The sequence below is a fragment of the Papio anubis genome, chromosome 11 (assembly GCF_008728515.1).
Source record: "Papio anubis isolate 15944 chromosome 11, Panubis1.0, whole genome shotgun sequence".
Taxonomy (NCBI): Eukaryota; Metazoa; Chordata; class Mammalia; order Primates; family Cercopithecidae; genus Papio; species Papio anubis.
In genome coordinates this window covers 71,780,338-71,807,108 of record NC_044986.1, presented here as the reverse complement: position 1 = coordinate 71,807,108, position 26,771 = coordinate 71,780,338, and the positions used below count along the sequence as shown (strand labels likewise).

At 42.2% G+C, this 26,771-nt stretch overlaps 1 protein-coding gene across 2 annotated transcripts in view; it reads right to left on the bottom strand.

The window, feature by feature from the left end:
* Positions 1-1,625: 1,625 nt before the first annotated feature.
* SAMD8 (sterile alpha motif domain containing 8) overlaps positions 1,626-26,771 on the bottom strand; it is a 66,068-nt gene continuing 40,922 nt past the window's right edge. For both annotated transcript variants that reach the window (XM_009214597.2, XM_009214598.3), the window contains exons 3-6: positions 14,622-14,717; positions 10,630-10,747; positions 3,135-3,285; positions 1,626-2,961 (exon numbers count right to left, since the gene is read on the bottom strand). In XM_009214597.2, coding sequence (XP_009212861.1) covers positions 2,657-2,961; positions 3,135-3,285; positions 10,630-10,747; positions 14,622-14,717 — 670 coding nt within the window. In that variant the 3' untranslated portion in view covers positions 1,626-2,656. The remainder of the gene's footprint in view (positions 2,962-3,134; positions 3,286-10,629; positions 10,748-14,621; positions 14,718-26,771) is intronic.

Sequence of the window (26,771 nt, the reverse complement as noted above, 5' to 3'; positions counted from 1 at the left end):
TTTGATTTTTCTATTTGGTCCTAGAATAGAATTTATATGAAAGAAAGAAGACCGAGGTTAATAGCTATTTAACTTTTTGTTATTGATTGATTGAGACAGGGTCTCACTCTGTCACCAAGGCTGGAGTGCAGTGGCATGATTACAGCTCACTGTAGCTTCCTTGGGCTCAAGTGATCCTTCTGCCTTAGCCTCGCATGTAGCTGGGACCACAGGCATGCACCACCATGCCCAGCTAATTTTCTAAAAAACTTTTTGTGGGGATGAGGTCTCACTTTGTTGCCCAGGCTGGTCTCGTTTACCTGAGCTCAAGTGATCCTCCTGCCTCAGCCTCCCAAAGTGCTGGGATTACAGGCATGAGCCACTGCGCCCAGTCTAACTTGTTTTTTTTTTGTTTTTTTGAGATGGAGTCTTGCTCTGTCATCCAGGCTGGAGTGCAGTGGAGTGATCTCAGCTCACGGCAACTTCCACCTGGGTTCAAGCGATTCTCATGCCTCAGTCTCCCAAGTAGCTGGGATTACAAGTGCGTGCCACCATGCCTAGCTAATTTTTGTAGTTCTAGTGGAGATGAGGTTTTGTCATATTGGCCAGTCTGGTCTCAAACTCCTGACCTCAAGTGATCTGCCTGCCTTGGTCTTCAAAGTGCTGGGATTACAGGCGTGAGCCACTGTACCCGGCCATGTTCTTAAGAGAATGGGTCTTGCTGTGTTGCCCAGGCTGGAATGCAGTAGTTAGTCATAGCCTCAACACACTCCAGCCTAACTCCTGGCCTCAAGCAATCCTCCTGCCTCAGCCTCCTCAGAAGCCAGGACCCTACAGCCTTGCACCACTGCACTTGGCTTAACATTTTAACATTAATGTTGTCATAGACTTTTTTGAACCCTTTCCCAAAAGCCAACATCAGTGCCTCCCTAGCTAAATTCAGTCTGTTCTGTCACTAAAAAAATAATAGTAACACATCTTTTGACCTCAAGGGTCAAACCACTCTAACTGGCACAGGAAACATCCTTTACTTTTCATGATTATGCAACTCCTTTACATGTTGGCATTTTGTTCCTAGCATGTAACAGAATCAGCAATTTAAGATATCAGATTCTGAGGTGTGAGATTTAAAAGCATAAAACTTGAACTGCCTCGCAGCATTTCTCAAGTGAGAAATAAATAATGTTCACAGCAGACACAAATTGGGGTCCTTCAGCACTAGCTGAGACTTGTTTGCATAATTTCCTTTCCTACCCAATTCATTTGGGCTTCTATGTAGCTTATACAGGGGTGGAAATATGACTCAAAGTGCAAAAATAAAATATTTCACCCAGATAACAAAGGAGCAAGCTTCTAATAAGCGGCCTAATTTTAGGCCTCAGAATGCCAGCACCTTTTCTAAGTTTTTGTTTTAAAATGGAATGTAAAACCTAATTATTATTCCATAACCATCCTGCTGTCATAACTATTGTAAAAAATCATTAAAAATAAAGTAACAAATGTTGTCACAGAGGTGAAATTACTTAAAGTACTATATTTCTAGTGTTGTAAATAGCAGCTAAGTTATATCACTTCCTGACTGCCAAATTAAGACTAAATACAAAGAAGGTATATACACCATTATATTTAAAAGTAAAAAACAACACTTTTTCATATCCAAGTATGTCTGAGACTGTTTACTTCCAACGGCCAAGAATGATAAATTTCAAAAACCAAAAAGTTGTATTTTGCGTGCTATAAGTTTCTTTTCAGGAGAAAACAATTCTTTGCATGCATACCTCCCTACTTAACGACAAAAGAACTTTATCTAACATCTGGTAAAACACTCCTATTTGGAAAAAAGCATAAAATTGGACTGTCATCTACTATAGCACAGAGTTATTCTGGGTACCTATACTACTAACATTAAGTCCATTTATTTTTATGGATGCAGCCATTTTTCCCTCATGAATACTTACTGATGGTTACACTGAACCCTCAGAACAAAACAGGCACTGCATCTTTTGTTGCATCTTTGGTGAAAAATGCTAGCTCTACATTTGCATTAATGAGGAGACCAATGGCATCCTAGCCAGTACTCTGTCACGTCATCTATGGCCTCTTTCATTCTCCTCTTATTTCAGGCATCCTGGTATGCTCAGTATACATAAAAGATGGTTCAGAAGGCAAAAACTGTCAGTAAAACAGATCATGTCCAGCGTGGCATATTTTTAAACTGACACAGAGATTAGTCCAAAGAACAAGTACTGATCACTTGGTAGGGTTTCTTCTTCTAAAGATAATAAGTAGCTTCAAAACATATTATTTCTTGACTAGAGCCTTACTGGAAATCAATGAAAATTCCTCAATCAGCAAACTGCTCAAGTTGACTTGTTTAAAGTTCAATAAGCAAATACTCAACAGGTAAGGGTACAGCCTAACTTCAATCACAACATTAAGTCTTCCTAAGGAGAAGGGGCAGAAAACATCTACTTAAGCTTTCTGTTCAAACAGCTACATAAAGACTCTTGATTGTTCTTGCTTGCTTTTTATAATCATAACTTTGCTCAGAACAGAAAACTTTACTTTGTCAACACATAAGCCAGGCATCTAGGAACAACCTAGGGGGAGAATGCAAAGTTACTCATTTTCAACAACTATTATATATTTAGTCACAAATTCATTAGAAAGATAGTCTTCATCCAATTAGTCTTTTCATTATTGCTGGTTTTGAAAATGGCCAACAATATTCATTAGGAACTGTGCCATTAACATTGCATTCAAAAAAAGAGAACATGGGAAACCAAATCCTTGCTCTCCTACTCTGCTGATATGCTCTGGTATTGGCCAGAGTATGGTAGTACAAAAAGAGTCTTGTTGTTATATAAAAAGCAATAAACACATCAATGGAATAATGTTCATGGGCAGCCAAGATGAAGAAGATTCCAAAGAGGTTGAGAACCCAGGATAAAGTGTGCAAGAAATTCCAGCTTCTTGGTGTATCTAGGAAAAGGACAGAAAGATCATTTTAAAGCTACATTCCTTCCAATGCTGCTCAGTCACATGTTTCTCAGATCAGGCTGTTTTGCCATTCTTCACAGGATCTGACACCCTCCCCACAGCCTTCACTGCAGCTAGTTATCTAATATGCATAGAAGCACTAAAAAGATACTTACATTCAGTGACAAAGAAATTCAGCATAGTTAGGACGACTGTGTGGCCACTAAACATGTAATCTCCACATGTGTGAACGCCAGTCAGGGTCATACCAAAGCCACTCCAAATGGCAAAGGCTCGATGTAATTTCTCCCATACACTGCCATATATCTATAAAGAAAAGTTAAGAATTAGTGCTTCAAATGCTTAGGGAGGTGGGAACTTCCCAACATCCATTCCCATTGAAATTCAAATGCTGAATAACTTAGAAATAAGATCTAAGCCAAAGCAGTTAGGTCCTCAGTCTAATGAATTCCAGGCAGACTTCAAGACTGGGTGGGTAAAGCTTGGCTGTACTCAGAAATATTTTGGTAATTAAATGAAATCAGGCTGGGTGCAGTGGCTCACGCCTGTAATCCCAGCACTTTGGGAGGCTGAGGTGGGCAGATCACCTGAAATCAGGAGTTCAAGATCAGCCTGGCTAACATGGCGAAATCCCATCTCTACTAAAAATACAAAAATTAGCCAGGCGTGGTGGCGCGTGCCTGTAATCCCAGCTACTCAGGAGGCCGAGGCAGGAGAATCACTTGAACCTGGGAGGCAGAGGCTGCAGGGAGCCAAGATCGCGCCACTGCACTCCAGCCTGGGTGACAGAGTAAGAGTGTGTCTAAAAAAAATTAATTAATTAAAAATAAGTAAATAAATGAAATCACTGTAACATGAACTCCTTTACTAGGAGTTCCTTTATAATAAAAAGTTCTCTATAACACAAAAACATCTCAAAGTTTTTAATCCAATATCACAGTAGTATTTGCTTGGCTATTCTTGCCAGTAAGACATAGGCTATGACAGACAGAGATCAATGTCTACCTTTCAACATCCACTCTCCCCTTCTTCACTGGTAACAGAATCCCAAATATATTGAGGCAGCAATGAATTCAGCCACAATATTGCCTTTCCCAACCTCCCTTGTAGCTAGGTGTGGCCACATGACTAAGTTCTGTACAATAAGATCTAAGTAGAAGTGTTAAGGGTTTCTGGGAAGGCTACTTATCAAGGTAAGAGACAACAGTTTTGAGGAAGTCTTTTCTAACTTTCTACCTTCCCTTCTTTTAGTCTACAACTCAGACTCATTCAACTGGAGGTGAAACTCCAGCAACCATCTTGGACCACAAAGTGGCTTTGAGGCTACAAGCCAAGTATTGTGATAGCAGACCAGAAAGACAGAAGAATGATGGGGTTTTTTCAGATGACTTCATAAAATTATCATACCAGACCTGGTGTACCTACCTTCAGACTCTTTTTTGAGAGAGAATAAAGCATTGTGTGTTTACTAAACCATAGCCACTTTGAATTTCCAGTTATCAACAGCCAAACCTAATCCCAACTCCCACATATACGCCTAAAAGAGCAATCCATTTTGAGGAAGACTTTGAGTGATAGCCGCTTTACAAAAGAGGGGCAGTCACTACTTTAAAAAAAAAAAAGGCATACTGCCGGGGACGGTGGCTCACGCCTATAATCCCAGCACTTTGAGAGGCTGAGGCGGATGGATCACCTGAGGTCGGGAGTTCGAGACCAGCCTGACCAACATGGTGGAACCCATCTCTACTAAAAGTACAAAAATTAGCCAGGTGTGGTGGCACATGCCTGTAATCCCAGCTACTCAAGACTGAGGCAGGAAAATCTCTTGAACCCGGGAGGGGGAGGTTGTGGTGAGCGGAGATCGTGGCATTGTACTCCAGCCTGGGCAGCAAAAGCAAAACTCCATCTCAAACAAACAAACAAACAAACAAACAAAAAAACCCAGCATACTAATATAATAATAATAATACAATTTAATAATAATATAATAATGGTACAAAAAGGTGCTAAAATTTTATGTGCATTTACTATGTGCAAGGCGTGCTGCTAAGTGCATTATGTGTTATTGCATTTAATTTCCACAGCAATCCTATGAAGTGATTTAATTGTACAGATGAGGAAACTGGCTTAGAAAGGTCACATAGCTAGTAAATAACATAGGCAGGATGTGAACCCAGGGAGCCCAATTCCAAAGCCCTGTCTTCAAGATTCTATCAAATATGACCAAAATAAACAACTTCATAGAAACACAATCTCATTAGGAATCTCACCTGCTGATTATACACTACCCAGCTTTCCCTTTCTGCCTCATTTGAGGGAAAGAGAGGAAGAAGAATTTACTGTTAGAGAGAGAGAAAGAGAATACACATGGGTTTGGTTCTTCCGTGATCGCTATGAACATGGGCTTAGAGATATTACTCTTGAGAAAGTAAAAAATCACGTAGTAAATAAAGAGAAGGGACTGCTAGGAAAATGATTCAACCAAGGATAGGAAACTAGTGATGCCAGTCAAAAGGTGCCTCTCCATCCTTTCCCATCTTAAATGTCCCATATATTCTTCCAGAAAAACAAAAACTGAAACACAACAGAGCAGAATGAAGAGGATGTTTTAAGAGAAGGTGTAGAAATATGCATTAAGTGTTTCTAAATTTCAAAAATAGACATGTTCTTGGTTCTGTTCTCAAACCCCTTACTTCTGGGAATGCAATTTCAAGCAATTAATTTATTATAATGAAAGTACCTTATGGAATTCACTGTAAGGGATTTGATTTCAAGTTACTATCACTTTAACTTTCTATTTATAACAATTGCTGCAAATAATACGGGTCAGTAAGTAGGTTATATTATAATTCAAAGCAATTAACAGTATTTAGGTCAGATTGGAGGAGAAATATCTATATATAACCAACTGATAAAAACAGTCATTAGAGACAGAAAAAGGGCTGTTTATACCATAGAGGGATGGTATCTAATTTATTTTTGCAGCATATGTTGCAGCCCTATGCACATATATCCCTCTCCTCAGCGGCTGTCCTACAATTAAATCCCTTAGCTATGGAAAATTTTCTCTTTTCAGTGTAATAAGCTTATATTTTTCTTTTTTTTGAGACGGAGTCTCGCTCTGTCACCCAGGCTGGAGTGCAGTGACGCGATCTCTGCTCACTGCAAGCTCCGCTGCCTCCTAGGTTCACGCCATTCCCCTGCCCCAGCCTCCCAAGTAGCTGGGTGCTCGCCACCATGCCCGGCTAATTTTTTTGTATTTTTAGTAGAGACAGGGTTTCACCGTGTTAGCTAGGATGGTCTCGATCTCCTGACCTCGTGATCCACCCGCCTTGGTCTCCCAAAGTGCTGGGATTACAGGCGTGAGCCACTGTGCCCAGCCTATATTTTTATTCTTTAAAATCTGTCCTGGCTGGGCGTGGTGGCTCATGCCTGTAATCCCAACACTTTGGGAATTTGAGATGGGAAGAACACTTGAAGTCAGGAGTTCAAGACCAGCCTGGACAGCAAAGTGAAATCCTGTCTCTAGGAAAAAAAAATTAAAATCAGGCCAGGCGTGGTGGCTCACGCCTGTAATCCCAGCACTTTGGGAGGCTGAGGTGGGTGGATCATGAGGTCAGGAGTTCAAGACCAGCCTGGCCAAGATGGTAAAACTCTGCCTCTACTGAAAATATAAAAATTAGCCGGGTATGGTGGCGGGCGCCTGTGATCCCAGTTACTTAGGAGGCTGAGACAGGAGAATCCCTTGAACCCAGGAGGCAGAGGTTGCAGTAGGCCGAGATCGCGCCACTGCACTCTAGCCTGGGCGACAGAGAAAGACTCCATCTCAAAAAAAAAAAAAAAAAAATTTAGCTGGGGTGTGGTGGTGTATGCCTGTGGTCCCAGCTACTCAGGAGGCTGAGGCAGGAGGATTGCTTGAGACCAGGAATTTGAGGCTGACAGTGAGCTATGATCATGCCACTGTACTCCAGCCTGGGCAACAAAGCGAGAATCTGTCTTAAAAAACCAATGACTAAAATAAAATAAAATCTCCCCTAATCAACTAGAATACTATTTGGGTGAAACTCTTCACACCATGTACACAGCATACTATTTTGGAGAAACTGTGCACACCATGCACAGAAACAAATTCAAAATAAATTAAAGTTGTAAAATATAAAAAAATAAGACCATAAAAGCATCAGATATTATCTTTCATCAATCAGAATGGCAGTGCTGGCAAGAGGGTAAGAAAGCTGACATGCATACATGTTGGCAGTAGTGAAAAACTCATCTTTTCAAGTGTGTATTTTAGCAATATATATCACTTTTTTTTTTTTTTTTTTTTTTTGAGATGGAGTCTCGCCCTGTCACCCAGGCTGGAGTGCAGTGATGTGATCTCAGTTCATTGCAACCTCTGCCTCCCAGGTTCAAGCGATTCTCCTGCTTCAGCCTCCAGGTGCCTGCCACCATGCCCAACTAATTATTTGTATTTTTAGTAAAGATGGGGTTTCATCATGTTGGCCAGTCTGGTCTTGAACTCCTGGCCTCAAGTGATCCGCCCACCTCTGACTCCCAAAGTGCTGGGATTACAGGCATGAGCGACCTCGTCCAGCCCATATCATATTTTTCAATGTGCGTGTCCTTTAATTCTGTAATTTTACTTTCAATAATTTATCTTAAGAGATAACTAAGTGCAAAAGTACAATGTACAAGAATGTTTACTATAGCACTGTTTATAAATAGTAAAATTTTGAAACAATCAAAATGTACATCATTTGGAACCTGGTATCCACAATGGACTACTGTTAAAAAGATGTAGTTCCTTTTAGAAAAAAGTAAACAACATACTATTAAATGAAAAATAGGCTAAAGAGGCTGGGTGCGGTGGCTCACGCCTGTAATCACAGCACTTTGGGAGGCCAAGGCGGGCAGACCACGAGGTCAGGAGATCGAGACCATCCTGGCTAACACGGTGAAACCCTGTCTCTTCTAAAAACACAAAAAAATTAGCCGGGCGTGGTGGCTGGTGCCTGTAGTCCCAGCTACTCAGGAGGCTGAGGCAGGAGAATGGTGTGAACCTGGGAGGCAGAGCTTGCAGTGAGCAGAGATCGCGCCACTGCTCCAGCCTGGGTGACAGAGCAAGACTCCATCTCAAAAAAAGAAAAAGAAAAAGAAAACTAGGCTACAGAACAATGTTTGCAATATAATCCTGTCTTGTTTAAAAAGTATCTATAAAAACTTACATGAAGACCAGGCACTGTCTCACACCTATAATCCCAACACTTTGGGAGGCCGAAGTGGGTGTATCACCTGAGGTCAGGGGTTCGAGACCAGCCTGGCCAACATGGAGAAACCCCCTCTCTACTAAAAATACAAAAAACAGTCAGGTGTGGTGGTCCCAGCTACTCGGGAGGCTGAGGCAGGAGAATGGTTTGAACCTGGGAGGTGGAGGTTGCAGTGAGCAAAGATTGCACCACACTACTCCAGCCTGGGCAACTGGGAAAGATTCCACCTCAACAAACAAACAAACAAACAAACAAACAACTTATACGAGTGTGTAAGTATGCTTAAAAATGGTCTGTGTGGCTATACACACAACTGTTAACTGTATTATTTATAGGGTGGGGCAAAAAAGAATCAGGTAAATTTTTACTTTTTAATATATACATTTCTATATAATTTGAATTTTTATAATAAAATATAATTTATAATTTGAAAAAATTACTTTTCCTTTTTGGAAAAAGAAAAAAAGACCTCAAAACAGCTTTTACCTTAAAAATAAAACATTTCCTTTACATGAAATCCTGTGTCATATCAACCCTTCCCCCTTTCTTACTGGTCAGTCTAAGCCTTCCTAATATCAGGAGAAAGTTTTGTCACCCTTCAGCTCAGGAGTATATTTTTAGCTCTTGATCTCGTTTGGCTGCTTAATCTTCCCTTGTTGGCATTTCAGCTATGATATTGCAGCACAAGAAGTGAACTTGAATGCTGTTACAAACAACATTAAAATAACTACAAAGGTGTTAACACATACATTTATTTGAATATGTGAAAACACAGAATTAAAGCACAGAGGCCTAGAAAAGTAGGGTTCTTTTGTCCAAATTTGTATATAATTTGGACAAAATTATTTGCAAATTTGTATATAGATTTTACCCAATTTTGTACATAAAGTACAGGCAATTTTCAGAGTCTTATTTTGTCTCCATCTGCATAATTTATTCTGTTTAACCAGGAGATGTCTATAGTAAACCAAAACAAAGCCACAAAGAATAAAATGAAAACCAAAAGTCAGCCATTATTTGTTTATCTCAGAAAGAGTAAAGTTTAGAGTGATGAGTATGTCGTCAAACTGTAACTTTTTTTTCTTTCTTTTTTTTTTTTTTTTTGAGACGCAGATTCACTCTTGTTGCCCAGGCTGGAGTACAATGGTGCCATCTTGGCTCACTGCAACCTCCGCCTCCTGGGTTCAAGTGTTTCTCATGCCTCAGCCTTCCGAGTACCTGGGATTATAGGTGCCTGGCACCACGCCCAGGTAATTTTTGGTGTTTTTAGTAGATTGCACCATGTTGGCCAGGCTGGGTCTTTAACTCCTGACCTCAGGTGATCCACCCGCCTCAGCCTCCCAAAGTGCTGGGATTACAGGCGTAGACACAGCGCCTGGCCGGCAACATTTTTAAAGGAGTGAGGAGGACAGTGAAGGAACCAGAGCATGCTATATGAGAAACTTTGAAAATGCTGAGGATGGTGGGAAAAGGAAAATGATAATTGAAAGAAAATTTTCTTTCTTTCTTTCCTTTCTTCCTTTCTTTTCTATCTCTCTCTCTATCTCTCTTTCTTTCTTAGACAGAGTCTTGCTATGTTGCCCAGGCTACAGTGCAGTGGCGTGATCTCAGTTCACTACAACCTCCACCTCTCAGGTTCAAGCAATTCTCCTGCCTCAGTCTCCCGAGTAGCTGGGATTACAGGCGTCCACCACTGAGCCTGGCTAATTTTTGTATTTTTAGTACAGATGGTGTTTCACCATCTTGGCCAGGCTATCTCAAAATCCTGACCTCGTGATCCACCCCCCTTGGCCTCCCAAAGTGCTGGGATTACAGGCATGAGCCACTGCGCCCAGCCAAAATAAATTTCTTTTCTTTTCTTTTCTTTTTTTTGAGATGGAGTCTCGCTCTGTCGCCCAGGCTGGAGTACAGTGGCACAATCTCGGCTCACTGCAACCTCCGCCTCCCGGGTTCAAGTAATTCTCTGCCTCAGCCTCCCAAGTAGCTGGGATTACAAGTGCCCACAACCACACCCAGCTAATTTTTGTATTTTTAGTAGAGACGGGGTTTCACCATCTTAGCTAGGCTGGTCTTGAACTCCTGACCTCGTGATCCACCCGCCTCAGCCTCCCAAAGTGCTGGGATTACAGGCATGAGTCACCATGCCCAGCGGAAAGAAACTTGTTTTCTATAGCTCCATAACATAGAACAAGTTTAAACAGAAATAATAGGGAGGTAGAATCTGGCTTAAGACTTTTACCAAATTATTTCTATATATTTTTTTGTAGACATTGCAGATACTAAAAAGCACATTTTAATACTATAAGCAAAATGTTAGCCCTATTGCATATAGTGTGCCATCAACCCACCAAGAACAAGAATGAAAAAGAAGGTAGCAGGCTACCTTTCCAGTACACTGCAGGTGTTGTCCTGGCACGGAGAGGGAGGTCACAAACATGGTAAAGCAGCGAAGCAAGAATACAGTTCCCATCAGACTACAGAGCCTTCGCAGAAGTATTGACCTGTAAACAGATCAACCAAAAACGGGGAAAGATCAGAAGAAAACAAACCAAAAAACCCCAGGTATCAAATATTTATTTCAAGGAAGAGCAAACAGAAAAATCACTAGACTCTTTGAAGAGGAGAGAAATCTTAAAGACCATCAAAAGCATCATTGTCCAATAGAATTCTCTACAATGATGGAAATGTTCAATATACTGGCCAAGAAGCTATTTATATACCATGTGGATCTTAAGGACTTGAAATGTGGCCAGTATGACTGAGGAATTGAAGTTTTAAATTTTATTTCATTTTAGTTAATTTAAATTTTGCCATAATGAACAATACAGACCTAAATTAGATTCTAAAAGCATCATTTCAATGATAAGAAAATATGGCTAAGAGTCCAGGCATGGTGGCGCATGCCTGTAATCCCAGCTAGTTGAGAGGCTGAGGCAGGAGAATCACTTGAACCAGGGAGGTGGAGGATGCAGTGAGCCAAGATTGCGCCATTGCACTCCAGCCTGGGCAACAACAGCGAAACTCCATCTCAAAAAAGGAAAAAAGAAAATATGGCTAAGAGAAAGTAAAAGAGTTATACAAGACAGAAGACAACTAAGCCTGGTGTTAGTCCTATTACTGAAAATTGCTCATAAATTATTTATGAGATAAAGTTGGCTGGGGGTGGTGGCTCGTGCTTGTAATTGCAGCACTTTGGGAGGCCAAGGTGGGAGGATTGCTTGAGTTCAAAAGTTTGTTTGACAACAGCTTGGGCAACATAGCCAGATCTCATCTCTACAAATAATTTAAAAATGAGCTGGATGTGGTGGTGCACACCTGTGATCCCAGCTACCTGAGAGGCTGAGGCGGGAGAGTTGCTTGGGTCTCGGAGTTGGAGGCTGCAGCGAGCTATGATTGTGCCACTGCACTTTAGCCTGGGTTACAGAATGAGACATGCTTCAAAAAATAAAAATAAAAAACAAAAAAAAAGGAGGTAAAGTTAAACACCTGTGATTCTAGGGAATTTTTTGCTCATTAATAACTGAAGGCTAGGTGCAGTGGCTCATGTCTATAATCCCAGAACTTTGGGAGACCAAGGCAGGAAGGAGGATTGCGTGAGACCAGCCTGGGCAACACAGTAAGACGGTGTCTACAAAAAATTAGTCAGGCGTGTTGGTGTGTACCTGCAGTTCTAGCCTGAGGCAAGAGGACTGATTGAGCTCAGGAGGTCAAGGATGCAGTAAGCCATGATATATCACTGCACTCTATCTAGCCTAGGTGACAGAGCAAGACTCTATCTCAAACAAAACAAAAAAAAAACCCATTGTAAATTGGTTAATGATAGTAGCTATCGAATACTCATTCTAACTTCTCTTAAGCTATAAAATACTAAGTTAAAAAAATTTTTTATATCAAGTATATATCAAACAAAAATTCTGAATAACTGTCACTTGGGTAATCATGAACTGTACTGTGACACTAGTACTGTTAGACTAAGATTCCTGAGGACAGGGACCATGTATCACATATTTTTGAAATGATCCTTCCACCCTCAGAAAAAGCACTGAACACAAGGCTAGGTATGTTTCAAGCATTATGTGCACTCCTGGGATGGAGCCTAGGAATCTGCATTTTAACAAGCACCCAGGTGATTCTAATGAAAGTGGTACAAACACTTTGAGAAACACTTTCTTTGACTAAGTAAACATTAACACTTGGATTTAACAGGTTACCTCTATGCTTTATTAAACCTACCAAGGTTTCCTGGAAGGTAAACTCCAGTTTTGAAGAGTAGATAAATTCAAATTCATGAGATCTTGTGAGGCAAAGTTAACCAGAAAGCAGCAATGATACACACATTTTAAAACCAACTCTGGTTTTAAGCAATCCAGAATTTAAAATATTGCTACAAAACAGGACAAAATGGGAGAGAATGAGGCTCAATGTGGCCTAAAAGTGTGATAAGAATAGTAACCACCGACCTTTCTTTCCACCTTCAGAACACTGAAATAACTGCTACTTAGGACCTAAAGCTCATCACTGTGGTTTACCTCAAGCACTTCCTGGTGATGAGAAAGGTCAAAATCTCAGGCAACTACCCTTGCTCCTCTCTCCAGTGTTCCAAAAACAATGGACAGCAGAAGCTACAATTTTTTTTCTTTAAACAATCTCAAAAGCTCACATATCTATAATTTTTTTAACCCCCTCAGGAGCTCTTAGGCAATATCTACTAATTTTGTCTTTAAATTTTTTGCTTACAATGCCTTGTTTTTTTACTTAAATCCACTAATTCTTCCTGCCCATTAAACTAGGAAAGGAGCCCCCCAGGCCTCCTTTTTTTAATTAAAAAAATTATTCCTTGCTGACTCTGGGTACACTGCCTGTGAGTTAGCCCTGCTCCACAAGAAGCAGTAAAAATAAATAAAATTAAAGTAAATAAATTCTTTCCTCTATATTTTTTGGTGAAAGTACCAAGAAGCACTTTCCCATTTAGCAACTTCCTATACCATCTGAAGTAAACCAGAAGTATGTATGTGAAGTATATATGTGAAGAAGAAGTATATATGTACATGTTGTGCAAAATAATCTTTTTTTTTTTTTGGAGACAGGGTCTGGCTCTGTCACCCAGACTGGAGTACGGCGGCACAATCTCAGCTCACTGCAACCCTGACCTCCTGGGCTCAAACAATCCTCCCACCTCAGCCTCCTGAGAAGCTGGGACTATAGGCATGTGCCACCACACCTGGTTAATCTTTAAATTTTTTGTAGAGACAGGGTCTCCCCATGTTTCCCAGGCTGGTCTCGAACACCTGGGTTCAAGCAATCCTCTTGCCTCAGTCTCTCAAAGTGCTAGGGTTACAGGCATGTGCCATTGTGCCTGGTGAATCATTTTTTGTTGTTGTTGAGATGAAGTCTCGCTCTGTCGCCCAGGCTGGAGTGCAGTGGAGTGCAAAGCTCCGCCTCCCGGGTTCACGCCATTCTCCAGTCTCAGTCTCCCAAGTAGCTGGGACTACAAGTACCTGCCACCATGCCCAGCTAATTTTGTATTTTTAGTAGAGACAGGGTTTACCGTGTTAGCCAGGATGGTCTCGATCTCCTGACCTCGTGATCCGACCGCCTTGTACTCCCAAAGTGCTGGGATTACAGGCGTGAGCCACTACACCCAGCCAATAATCTCTTTTTTAATGGGCCTCCACCAAGCAGAGAAAATTTCTTCCATCTAAACATGTGACCAAAGAATGTCCTTGGAAGAGTTTCTATCCTTCTACAGAAAGTAACATTTCCAGTTAGTTTCTAAAGAAAGATAAGGTTTTCTTATCTTTCTTTCTTTCTTTTTTTTTTTTTGAGATGGAGTTTCACTCTTCTTGCCCAGGCTGGAGTGCAATGGCGGGATCTCAGCTCACTGCAACCTCCGACCCAAGGGTTCAAGCGATTCTCCTGCCTCAGCCTCCTGAGTAGCTGGGATTACAGGCATACGCTACCACACCCAGCTAATTTTGTATTTTTAGTAGAGACAGGATTTCTCCATGTTGGTCAGGCTGGTCTCAAACTCCTAACCCCAGGTGATCCACCCGCCTTGGCCTCCCAAAGTGCTGGGATTACAGGCATGAGCCACCGCGCCAGGCCTCTTACCTTTTTTTAGATCAGAGATGAGCATCATCAGGCAGAGGGCATCTCTGATCTTTCCTTGCAAAATGCATTCAGGATTATTACTAAATATGTAGATATTATCTTAGGCTGACTCTTACTGATCAAACTCAAAATCCTTCGTTAATAACTATGTCACAATGACCAGAGAAGGAAATTAACAAGGAAATGCAAAGAGAAAGATAAGATTTTATGGTATTGATACAACAATTAAAATATTTTCAGTATTTTAATGGAGTAATGAGGTACCTGTGCTTGTGAAGAAGAAGAACCAGGAGCCAAATATAGCACAGAATCATGCCACATACTTCCGTCATGGCAAAGGCCCATGGGATTCTAGGAACGCTGCAACAGAAAAAAATGATTTTGAATTGAAGAAGTATATATGTGAATGATGCCACCCTTTTCAGTAAGGTGCTCTTTTAATAATGACCTTAAAATTGGTTTTATATAACTTTTATCCCTTTCAGAAGATGATATTTGGAGAAACTGGAAGAAAAAATCTGTGTCATAAAGTACCCCCACCTATCAGAACCTGTTTCTCGTCCACTGATTCCCAGTCAGGGTTCTCTATAAAGAAGTGACTGACAGCAAATACCAGAGGGGGAAAAAAAAAAAAGAATTTATTAGCTCCAGAGAATTACAAAAAGTTGTACAAGAAAGGAATTTTTTTTTCTTTGAGATGGAGTCTCGCTCTGTGGCCCAGGCTGGAGTGCAGTGGCGTGATCTCGGCTCACTGCAATCTCCACCTCCCGCGTTCAAGCAGTTCTCTGCCTCAGCCTCCTGAGTACCTGGGACTACAGGTACCCACTACCACGCCCAGCTAATTTTTTTGTATTTTTAATAGAGACGGGGTTTAACCATCTTGGCCAGGCTGGTCTTGAAATCCTGAGCTTGTGATCTACCTGCCTTGGCCTATCAAAGTGCTGGGATTACAGGCGTGAGCCACCGTGCCCAGCCATGTTTTCTTTTTTTTTTTTTTTTTGAGACGGAGTCTCACTCTGTCGCCCAGGCTGGAGTGCAGTGGCACGATCTCGACTCACTGCAAGCTCCGCCCCCCGGGTTCACGCCATTCTTCTGCCTCAGCCTCCTGAGTAGCTGGGACTACAGGCGCCCGCACCGCTCCTGGCTAATTTTTTGTATTTTTAGTAGAAACGGGGTTTCACTGTGTTAGCCAGGATGGTCTCAATCTCCTGACCTTGTGATCCGCCTGCCTTGGCCTCCCAAAGTGCTGGGATTATAGGCGTGAGCCACCGCGCCCAGCCTCTTTTTTTAAATAACTATTTCCCTAGTTATAAAATTAACAGGTCATTGTAGAAAAGTTTTTAGTAGAAATGTCCAAAAAATAAAAAAAAACATCAGTATTCCTGGCACCCAGAGATGACCTATTTGGACTATTTCACTTTGTTTCAGTCTCCTTCCCCTTCCTTTCTTCCTCCCTTCCTTCTTTCCTCCGTCTTTCTTTTTTTCTTTTTTGATACAGGGTCTGGTTCTGTCGCCTAGGCTGGAGGCAGTGATGAAACCTCGGCTTACTACAACCTCTGCCTCCCAGGCTCAAGCCATCCTCCCATCTCAGCCTTCCAAGTAGCTGGGACTTCGAGTTGTACAGCACCACGTCTGGCTAATTTTTGTATTTTTTGTAGAGACCCGGGAGTTGGGGGTGTTCATCATGTTGCCCAGGCTGGTCTCCTGAACTCCTGAGTTCAAGTAGTTGGCCCACCTCAGCCTCCCAAAGTGCTGGGATTACAGGCGTGATCCACTGTGCCCAGTCTCTTTCTCTCTTTTTCTCTCCCTCTCTCCTTTTTCTTTCTTAAAGTGACCTGTCCTTTATTAGTGGGTAATCATAGGAGCTGTTTTGTGAGGAGGAAAAAGGGACAAATGGAAAACAGATTAAAAAAACAGGGTTCCAAAACAAGGGAGGATAGAGAGAAAGAGATAAAACAAAAAACAAATGAAGGGCCAGGCGCAGTGGCTCATGCCTGTAATCTCAGCACTTTGGAAGGCTGAGACGGGAGGATCACTTGAGCTCAGGAGTTTGAGACCAGCCTGGGCAACAAAGTGAGACCACATACAAAAAATACGAAAAATTAGCCAGGCATAGTTTCACGGGCCTGTAGTCCCAGCTACTTAGGCGGCTGAGGTGGGAGGATCACTTGGGCCCTGGGCGGTCTAGGCTGCAGTAAACTGTGATGGCGCCACTGTACTGCAACCTGGGTGACAGGGCAAGACCCTGTTTCAAAAACAACAACAACAACAAAAAAGCATCGAGTTCAAACCCTGATTGTTTGCACTCTGAAATGAGCACTTCACGTGAGAAATGGGCCTTTCTCCCATTGTCCTTTGTGGGCAGTCCTGTATCCAGAGTCTCGCTTTGTTGCCCAGGCTAGAGTGCAATGATGCAATCTTGGCTCATTGAAACCTCTGCCTCCTGAGTTCAAGCAATTTTTGTGCCTCAGCCTCCCAAGTAGCCAGGATTACAGGTGCCCACCACCATGCACAGCTAATTTTTGTTAGCAGAGAACGGGTTTCACAATGTTGGCTAGGCTGGTCTCGAACTCCTGACCTCAAGTGATCCACCTGCCTTGGACTAGGATTATAGGTGTGAGTCATGGTGCCTGGCCGATCCTGCTGGATTTTTTTTTTTTTTTTTTTGAGACGGAGTCTTGCTCTGTTGCCCAGGCTGGACTGTAGTGACGTGATCTTGGCTGACTGCAACTTCTGCCTCCTGGGTTCAAGCAATTCTCCCTGCCTCAGCCTCCCGAGTAGCTGGGATTACAGGCACCTGCCACCACGCCTGGCTAATTTTTGCATTTTTAGCAGAGATGGGGTTTTGCCATATTGGCCAGGCTGGTCTCAAATGCCTGACCTCAGGTCATCCGGCCAAATCAGCCTCCCAAAGCGCTCCCAAAGGATTACAGGTGTGAGCCACCATGCCCAGCCCCTGCTGGATTTTAAATGTCTACTTTCATTTTTTTTTTCCCAAAAGCTCTTTTTCTCTGAATTTTCTTTGGGCCTCTCATTACTGTCATAGAATGCAACATCTCTTATTTCTCTTGAAAACACGAAAGTTTTTTTTTTAAGTGTTCATCTGCTCCCTATTTTGTATTTTCCAATTTACTTTCTTTTTTCCTGTTTGTGTTAATGTTTTTCTCAGACGTCTGGTTTCTTGACTGACCATTCATATTTGACAGTAAAGTACTAAAAGAGATGATGAGACATTCTGTGGGCATAGACTGAGCTTTGTCAAGTTTCAGGTTTCTCTGCGCACTCAGAGTGCACAGGGATCTGGTTGATTAGATAAGGATATCCCAACCAGTTATTTACAGTGTTTTTCTCCAGGTTTTCCAAGGAAAGGAATCCTATCCTTCTTGGAAGACTGGGGTTGGGTGGGAAGGGAGATGGGAAATGTCTGGCTACTTAAGGAAGGGAGCTAGAAGTCTCTATGATTGGTATATAGACTTTTAATGAATCCTCTTGAAAACACTGCAGCTCTGTTCTCATCTGGACATGGTATCCCTCAGTCAACAGTGCTTCACATTCAACTGCTCTAGAGAACAGACCACTAGTCTTCTATCAGAGTAGAGCAGGTCTAAAAGCTTAAGTAGATTTTCTTTTTTTTTTTTTGAGACAGGGTCTCACTCTGTTGCCCAGGCTGCAGTGCAGTGGGGCAATCTTGGCTAACTGCAACCTCCACTAACTGCAACCTCCGCCTCCTGGGATCAAGCCATCCTCCCACCTCAGATTCCCCAGTAGCTGGGACTACAGGCACACTCCACCATGCCTGGCTAATTTTTGTACTTTTTGTAGAGAAAGGGTTTCACCATGTTGCCCAGGCTTAAGGAGATTTTTAACCAATTCTCCCCTACTTAGCTCCTATCTGTACCTGGGCTTGAGTGATGCTTGGTACTTTGTTTTATCAGAGCTCTGAAGTACAAATAAACTTACCTCTTGGGCAGGGCCACCTTCCACCCCCAACTTCACAACAGGTACTTAGTGTTCCACTTTCCAAACTTTCATTATTAGCACTGTTTTTGCTTTCATGGGATTAAACAGTTTCTTCACTCTTTTACTGTCATTTCAGTGGACTGTTGTGAGGAACCTGTCAAATGTGTATTCAATCCCTCGTATTATTTTTGAGCTAAGCTTTTAAAATGCATTATACATGGATACGCCTTTTTTCTGGATATAATTTAATTTTCTTGGCAGGGCACGGTGGCTTATGCCTGTAATTCCAGCACTTTGGGAGGCTGAGGTGGGCAGATCACGAGGTCAGGAGATCGAGATCATCCTGGCTAACACAGTGAAACCCCGTCTCTTACTAAAAAACACACAAAAAAATTAGCTGGGCGTGGTGGCGGGCGCCTGTAGTGCCAGCTACTCGGGAGGCTGAGGCAGGAGAATAGCGTCAACCCGGGAGGTGGAGCTTGAGGTGAGCCGAAACTGCGCCACTGCACTCCAGCCTGGGCAACAGAGCAAGACTCCGTCTCAAAATAAATAAATAAATAAATAAATAAATAAATAAATTTTCCTTAGTAATGTAGAGTCATCACTATGAACACTGATTATTACACTGTATATGGTAATAACCTCGGAGACTACTGAAAAATGAAGGACAGTTAAGCCCCAGATTGATGTAGTTTTTCCATTATTTATGTTTGCCTTTCTATAGTGCTTCTGTTTCCTCCCTTGCTACTATGGTTATCAGCTCTCACTTCTCACTGCCGTAGGTGGGCCTGCCTCTAGAAACATTCCTATTTCCTTCTAATTTTCTGTTTCTATGTGCTGAACATCTTGGATTTGTATAAAGTAAGCTTCAGAAGCAGACCCTAAAACAAACATCAGTATGAAAGTCAATTACAGGGAAATGTTCTCAAAGAAAACCCACAGGGCAGTGGGTTCTGAGATTAGAAGGCAAGGAAGCAAAGCAAGGGTGAGACATCAAGCAAAGCCCTGTGGAGAACTCAGGAAAGGGTAACTTTGGCTTAGGCTTATCGGGAATTTGGGACAGTGTAGGTCCAATCTAAATGCCGTCCCAACCAGGGCAAAGAGAAGTGAGTCACTGGTTAAGGACAGCTGCTGGTGGGAAGTAAATTTCCAAGTACTTTTTGGCTTTCTCTTCAAGCAGGCAAAGTTGCTCCAGCAGCCCAAGAGCAGCCCTCCAACACAGACATATCTGCTGGATGTTGGGAGTATCCATGTGCAAGAAAATGGAAAAGAGATCTGAGGGGATATAGAAGGAACACTGACATCATCTGCTACCATTCTATGAATAAAGTTTAGATGTTTAAGACCATGGAGTTTCAGTGAGTAGCATAGCATGTAAAAAGAGTTAGGCAAAATTTGGTTTGAAATCATCACTGCAAATTGATAATATATGTCCTGCTGGGCGTGGTGGCTCACACGTGTAATCCTAGCACTTTGTGGGGCCAAGGTGGGCAGATGTCTTAAGGTCAGGAGTTCGAGACCAGCCTGGCCAACATGGTGAAACCCCTTTTCTGCTAAAAATACAAAAATTAGCTGGGTGTGATGGTGTGCGCCTGTAATCCTAGCTACTCAGGAGGCTGAGGCATGAGAACCGTTTGACCCAGGAAATGGAGGTTGCAGTGAGTTGAGATCACACCACTGCACTCCAGCCTGGGTAACAGTGAGACTCTGTCTCAAAAAACAAAAACAAAAACAAAAAACTTTGCACATGAATGTTCCTGGCAGCATTATTAATAATAGCCAAAAAGCAGAAACAACACAAACACCTATCAACTGATAAATGGATAAACAAAATTGGTACATCCATACAGTGGAATATTATTTGGTAATAAGAAGGAAGGTAGTGCTGATACACGCTACGGTATGGATGAATCTTGAAAATGTTGTGCTGAGTGACACAGAAAGACCCGATATTGTATGGTTCCACTTATATGAAATGTCCAGAATAGACAAATTCATAGAAACAAAGTAGATTAGTGGTTGGTAGGGTCTGAAGAAAGGAAGGAACAGCGTATGACTGCTAATAGGTATGAGTTTCTTCCCAGGACGATGAAAATGTTCTGGAATTAGTGGTGATGGCTGTACAACTTTGTAAATACACTAAAAACCACTTAATTGTATACTTTATTTTATTATTATTATTTTTTTGAGACAGAGTCTTGCTTTGTCACCCAGGCTGGAGTGCAGTGGTGTGATCTCGGCTCACTGCAAACTCCACCTCCCAGGTTCAAGCAATTCTTCTGCCTCAGCCTCCAGAGTAGCTGGGATTACAGGCGCATACCACCACACCCGGCTAATTTTTGTATTTTTAGTAGAGACAGGGTTTCGCCATGTTGGCCAAGCTGGTCTTGAATTCCTGACCTCAGGTGATCCACTTGCCTCGGCCTCCCAAAGTGCTGGGATTACAGGCATGAGCCACCGCACCCAACCAGTATACTTCAAAATAATAAAAGCCTCATTGTTCTACTGGACCATTTCCTGCTCTCCTACTATGCTTTGTTTTTTTATTTTTATTTTTTGCTTGTTTTTTGTTTACTATTTTTTCATCTACCGCATATCCTTTACTTTCTTCTTTTTTTATTTTTTTCTTTTTTTTTGAGACAGAGTTTCGCTCTTGTTGCCCATGCTGGAGTACAATGTGATCTCAGCTCACCACAACCTCCGCCTCTCAGATTCAAGCAATTCTCCTGCCTCAGCCTCCCGAGTAGCTGGGATTACAGGCATGCACCACCACGTTGGCTAATTTTGAATTTTTAGTAGAGATGGGGTTTTTTCATGTTAGTCAGGCTGGTCTCGAACTCCCAACCTCAGGTGATCCACCTGCCTCAGCCTCCCAAAGTGCTGGGATTATAGGCATGAGACACCGCGCCCGGCCTTACTTCTTTCCTCATCCATATCAGTCCATGGTCCCTCATTATAACCACTCCCTTGCCACTTTTCCCTTCATTGTACTGCCTAGCAAAACTCAACCCTGCTTAAATCCAGTTTTCCACCTATTCCATACCTGTATCTGTTGTTGAATGAGGCTGGTAAAAACACATAATGCTAATACGACTACTAACCTCAAGGAGACCATTAAGTGCTGCTACTGCATTACACAAGTCTATTCACTCTCCTACTCTCCTAGATGGCTAATTTTATACATCTTATCCTTCCTCCTCAAACCTCCATCCTCCTCTCCATTCTCACTGTCTTTACACAGAGAAAATAAAAACAATCAGGAGAGCACTTCCTTGTGCTCCACCATCACATATGGCAACTCTCTACCTGTTTTCCTATTTTCTATCTTCCCCTCTGTTATGAAGGAACAGCCCAAGGGCCTAAGGCCAGCCTCTCCCAGCCACAAGGTCCCATTCCTTTTCATCTACTCAAGGGCACTGTTCTAACATTGTACCCTCTCTTTCCTCTGTCATCATTGCCCCCCCACATTGAGTCATTCTTATTATTAATACAACAAACATGCTATCATATAGCCAATCAAAAAAACAAAAACGAACAAACGCCCTCTTGACACTAGATCCTTCCCCACTCCTGCCCAAGCTACAGCTCCATTTCTCTGCTGCCCTTCTAGGAAAACTTGCCCCTACAGGAAAGACTTTTTCTCCAATTTCTCTGTTCCCATTTTCTCTCTCTCTCTCTCATTTCTTTGTCTAATTCTTTTAAGTTGAAAAATTCTGATCCTACAAAACGAGTTAAAAGAATCAACACTATATTTTTCACCTAAACTCATCATTTACAATAAATAACATTTTGCCACATTTGCCTTCTTTCATTCTTTCTATACATACCTACATACATACACACACATACTCTTTTTCTCCCCGAAGTAAGTTGCAGACATTATGACACTTCTCCCCTTTGTTTCTCTAGGAACAACAATATCCTCCTCATAACCCAATACACTATCACACCTAGGAAATTGTAACACTGATTTAGTATCATTTAACATGCAGTCCATATTCCAATTTTCCTAATTTTCCCAAAAATGTCCTTTATAGCAGTATTTTTCTTTTCTTGATATAGGATCTAATTAAAGTTCATGTTTCTCTTGGTTGTCTCTTCAATTTCCCTTACATTTCCCCCTGGATTTTGCCTGCCGTGACACTGACATTTTAAGAGTCCACATCAGCTGTCTTGTAGAATATTCCATGTTCTGGATTTGTCTGATTGTTTCTTTGTGATTAGATATAGGTTAAAGTTTTTTATTTTTGGACAAGATGATTACAGAGGTGATGCTGTGGACATCACGTCCAATGCACATAATGTCTGCTTGTCCCACTGTGATGCCACATTTGATCATTTGGTTAAGGTGATGCATGTCAGATCTTGCCACTGTAAAGCTACCTCATTCCCTCTGTAATTAAGTAATATGTGAGATGAAACTTTCAGATCATGTGAATAAGCTCCCCCTCAGTGGCCTTTCACCTAATAATAGATTTTATCATCTACTGATGACTTGCCTGAATACACTCGAGGAGGCAGAATAATCATGCCGTCCACATTTATTTGTTCATATTATTCTTGAAGAGCTTCCCCTCTCACCCCACTATTTTTGTTTGTTTGGTCTCAGCTCTGGTCTGGTTCATTTTAGTGAGGAATGGTATGTATTTATTTGTTTACTTACTCACTTACTGAGAAAAACAAAAGGTGTCGCTTTGTTGCCCAGGCTGGAGCGCAGTGGCATGATCACAGCTCACTACAGCCTTGATCTCTTGGGCTCAAGTGATCCTCCTGCCTCAGCCTCTGAAGTAGCTGGGACTGCAGGCATAAACCATCACACCTAGCTAATTTTTAATTTTTTGTAGAGACTGGATCTCACTATGTTGTCCAGACTGGGCTAGAACTCCTGGGCTCAAGCAATCCTCCCGCCTGGGCCTCCCCAAATGCTGGGATTACAGGAGTCAGCCACCGTACCTGGCCTGGGAATAGTATTTTAAAACCATGATCTGTGTGCTCATAGTGCTACTGTTGCTGAGTTTTTCCTGCAAATCGTTTTGTATCAGTTCACAGAAATTGTCTTCATTCTTTTCTATGATTAAATAGTATTCCACTGTATAGATGTATGATAGTCTATTCAACCAGCTCCCCATGGGTAAGCATTTAGATTTACAATATTTATAATTATTACAATTAATGTCACAACAAATACTGTTGCACTCATGTTGTTTCATATTTGTGGAGTACTTTCATGTAAATTCCAATACATCTCACATTCTCTCCTGAACCCATTATAACCCATTTTGCCCTTATTAACTCTTGTCATAGTCACTGATGACCAACATGTTGCTAAAGCCAATGGTCAATTATCCTCATCTAACTTGACCTCTCAGCTGCATCTGATACAGCCAATTGTTCCTAACTTCTTTATTTTCTTTTTTTTTTTGAGATGGAGTCTTGCTCTGTCACCCAGGCTGGAGTACAGTGGCACAATCTCAGCTCACCACAACCTCCGCCTCCCATGTTCAAGCAATTCTCCTGCCTCAGCCTCCCGAATAGCTGGGACTACAGGCGGGCGCCACCATGCCCAGCTAATTTTTGTATTTTTAGTAGAGACAGGGTTTCACTATGTTGGCCGGGTTGGTCTCGAACTTCTGACCTTGTGATCCGCCCGCCTCGGCCTCCCAAAGTGCTGGGATTACAGATGTGAGCCACCGCGCCTGGCCTCCTAACTTCTTAAAATACTTTCTTTTTTGGCTTGGCTTCTGGCATACTATTCTCTCTCTCTGCCCATTCCCAAATCTTAGCCTAGATTTCTGTCTCAATCTCTCTGAACTTCTGCTCATATTTCTATCTCTTACTTGACATCTGATTTTGCTATAAAACATATCTCAAACCTGACATGTCGAAAACCAAACCCTTAATTTTCCCTCCAGGTCAGTTCTTTCCACAGTTTTCCCATCTCTGTAAATGGCAACTCCATCTTTACAGATGCTCAGGTTAAAAATCTTGGAATAGGCTGGGGGTGGTAGCTCATGCCTACAGTCCCAGTGCTTTGGGAGGCAGAGAAGGGAGGATCACTTGAGGCTAAAAGTTTGAGACCAGCCTAGGCAACATAGCAAAACCCCATTTCTACAAAAGATTTAAAAATCAGGCAGGTGTGGTGGCACACACCCGTAGTCGTAGTGACTCAGGAGGCTGATGAAGGAGATCACCTGAGCCTAGGAATTTGAGATTACGGTGATCTATGACTGCACCACTAAACTCCAGCCTGGAGAACACAATGAGACCCTGTCTCAAAAAACAAAAACATCTTGGAAAAATATTTGACTTTTCTCTCTTAATTCATCAAATCCATCAGCAAATTCTGTTCTAATTTCAACATATATATAGAATTTGACTCTTTCATACCACCTCTACCACTGTTCTCATCCAATCTAACATCTTTATCTAGATGAATTTAATAAATTCTTAAATGATCCCTAGATCCCCACCCACACTCCCAGGGTATTCTCAATACAACAACAAGAATGACCTTTTAAAATAGAAGTTAGATCCCTCAACTCTTTTCCTCAGTACTTTCCAGTGGCTTCCCTTTTCATTTAGAATGAAAGCTGAAGTCCTTACAATGGTCCTCAAGTCCTTACACAACCTGGCTTCTTGTCTCCTCTCAGATCTGCTCTTCTCATCTCTCACTGGTTGTTCCTTAAACCTGCCAGGAACACTCCCAGTACAGATTTTTGCACTCGGCTGTTTCCTTTCCCTAAAGTACTATTTTCCCCAGACAGCCACATGATTTCTTCCTTACTTCCTTGGGGTCTTCTGTTTACAGTTGGAAAAACTGTATAAAACAGGAGAGGAGATACAGGGATATAACAACTTCTTAAACAGCTTTCAATAAGTTCTCCTTACTGTAGTATCACCCCTTCACCTCCAGTATCCAGATCCTTGAGAAATCTGCAATATAAACTGGGTTGGTTCTCAGTTTTCCCCATTGCTCAAATTTTATAATTAGGTTAATTTTGGGTTTGCCAATTGCCACTCATCCATCTTCCAACTTCCAAAAATGTATGGCTGTTTTCTCCTATTTTATCCACTCCATCTTGTGGGCTTACTTAAACAACAAAAACAAAAAGCTCTTTACTATAGTTCGCCAGGCATGGTGGCTCACGCCTGTAATCCCTGTACTTTGGGAGGCCCAGGTGGGTGGATCATTTTAGGTCAGGAGTTCGAGACCAGCCTAGTCAACACAGTGAAACCCTGTCTCTACTAAAAATACCACAAAACTAGCTGGGCATGGTGGCACATGTCTGTAATCCCAGCTACTTGGGAGGCTGAGGCAGGAGAATAGCTTGAACACGGGAGGCAGAGGTTGCAGTGAGCTGAGATTGCGTCACTGCACTCCAACCTGGACTCTGTCTCAAAACAACAAAAACAAAAAAAACCTAGTTTTAGTTGGGGTTTGACAGGGAGCAAAATGAGATGTATACATTATTCTGGCATGGTAACACAGACATTTTAAATTCATTTCATTTTCAAATACAAATACTACAAGGCAGTTTTATTTTGCTTTATGTACGTATGTATGTATTTTTTTTGAGATGGAGTCTCGCTCTGTTGCCCAGGCTGGAGTGCAGTGGCACAATCTCGGCTCACTGCAAACTCCGCCTACTGGGTTCACGCCATTCTCTGGCCTCAGCCTCCCGAGTAGCTGGGACTATAGGCACCCGCCACCATGCCCAGCTAATTTTTTTGTATTTTTAGTAGAGACGGGGTTTCACTGTGTTAGCCAGGATGGTCTCAATATCCTGACCTCATAATCTGCCCGCCTCGGCCTCCCAAAGTGCTCGGATTACAGGCATGAGCCACCGTGCCCAGCATATGTATTTTTTTTGAGACAGACTCTCGCTCTGACACCAAGTTTGGAGTGCGAGGGCGCGATCTTGGCTCACTACAACCTCTGCCTCCCGAGTTCAAGCAATTGTCCTGCCTCAGCCTCCTGAGTAGCTGAGATTACAGGTGTCAGCCACCACATCCAGCTAGTTTTTGTATTTTTAGTAGAGACAGGGTTTTACCACGTTGGCAAGGCTGGTCTCGAATTCCTGACCTCAAGTGATCCCACATGCCTCATCCTCTCAAAGTGCTGGGATCACAGGTGTGAGCCCTAATGCCCAGCAAAAGCACTTTTAGAAGGGCAAAATGTTTTCTAAAAAACAAACAAGCAGCCAGGCGTGGTGGCTCATGCCTGTAATCCCAGCACTTTGGGAGGCTGAGGTGGGCAGATCATCTGAGGTCAAAAGTTCGAGACCAGCCTGACCAACATTGTGAAACCTCGTCTCTACTAAATATACAAAAATTAGCCAGGTGTGGTGGTGGGTGCCTGTGATCCCAGTTACTTGGGAGGCTGAGGCAGGAGAATCACTTGAACCTGGGAGGCGGAGGTTGCAGTGAGCTGAGATCATGCCATTGTACTCCAGC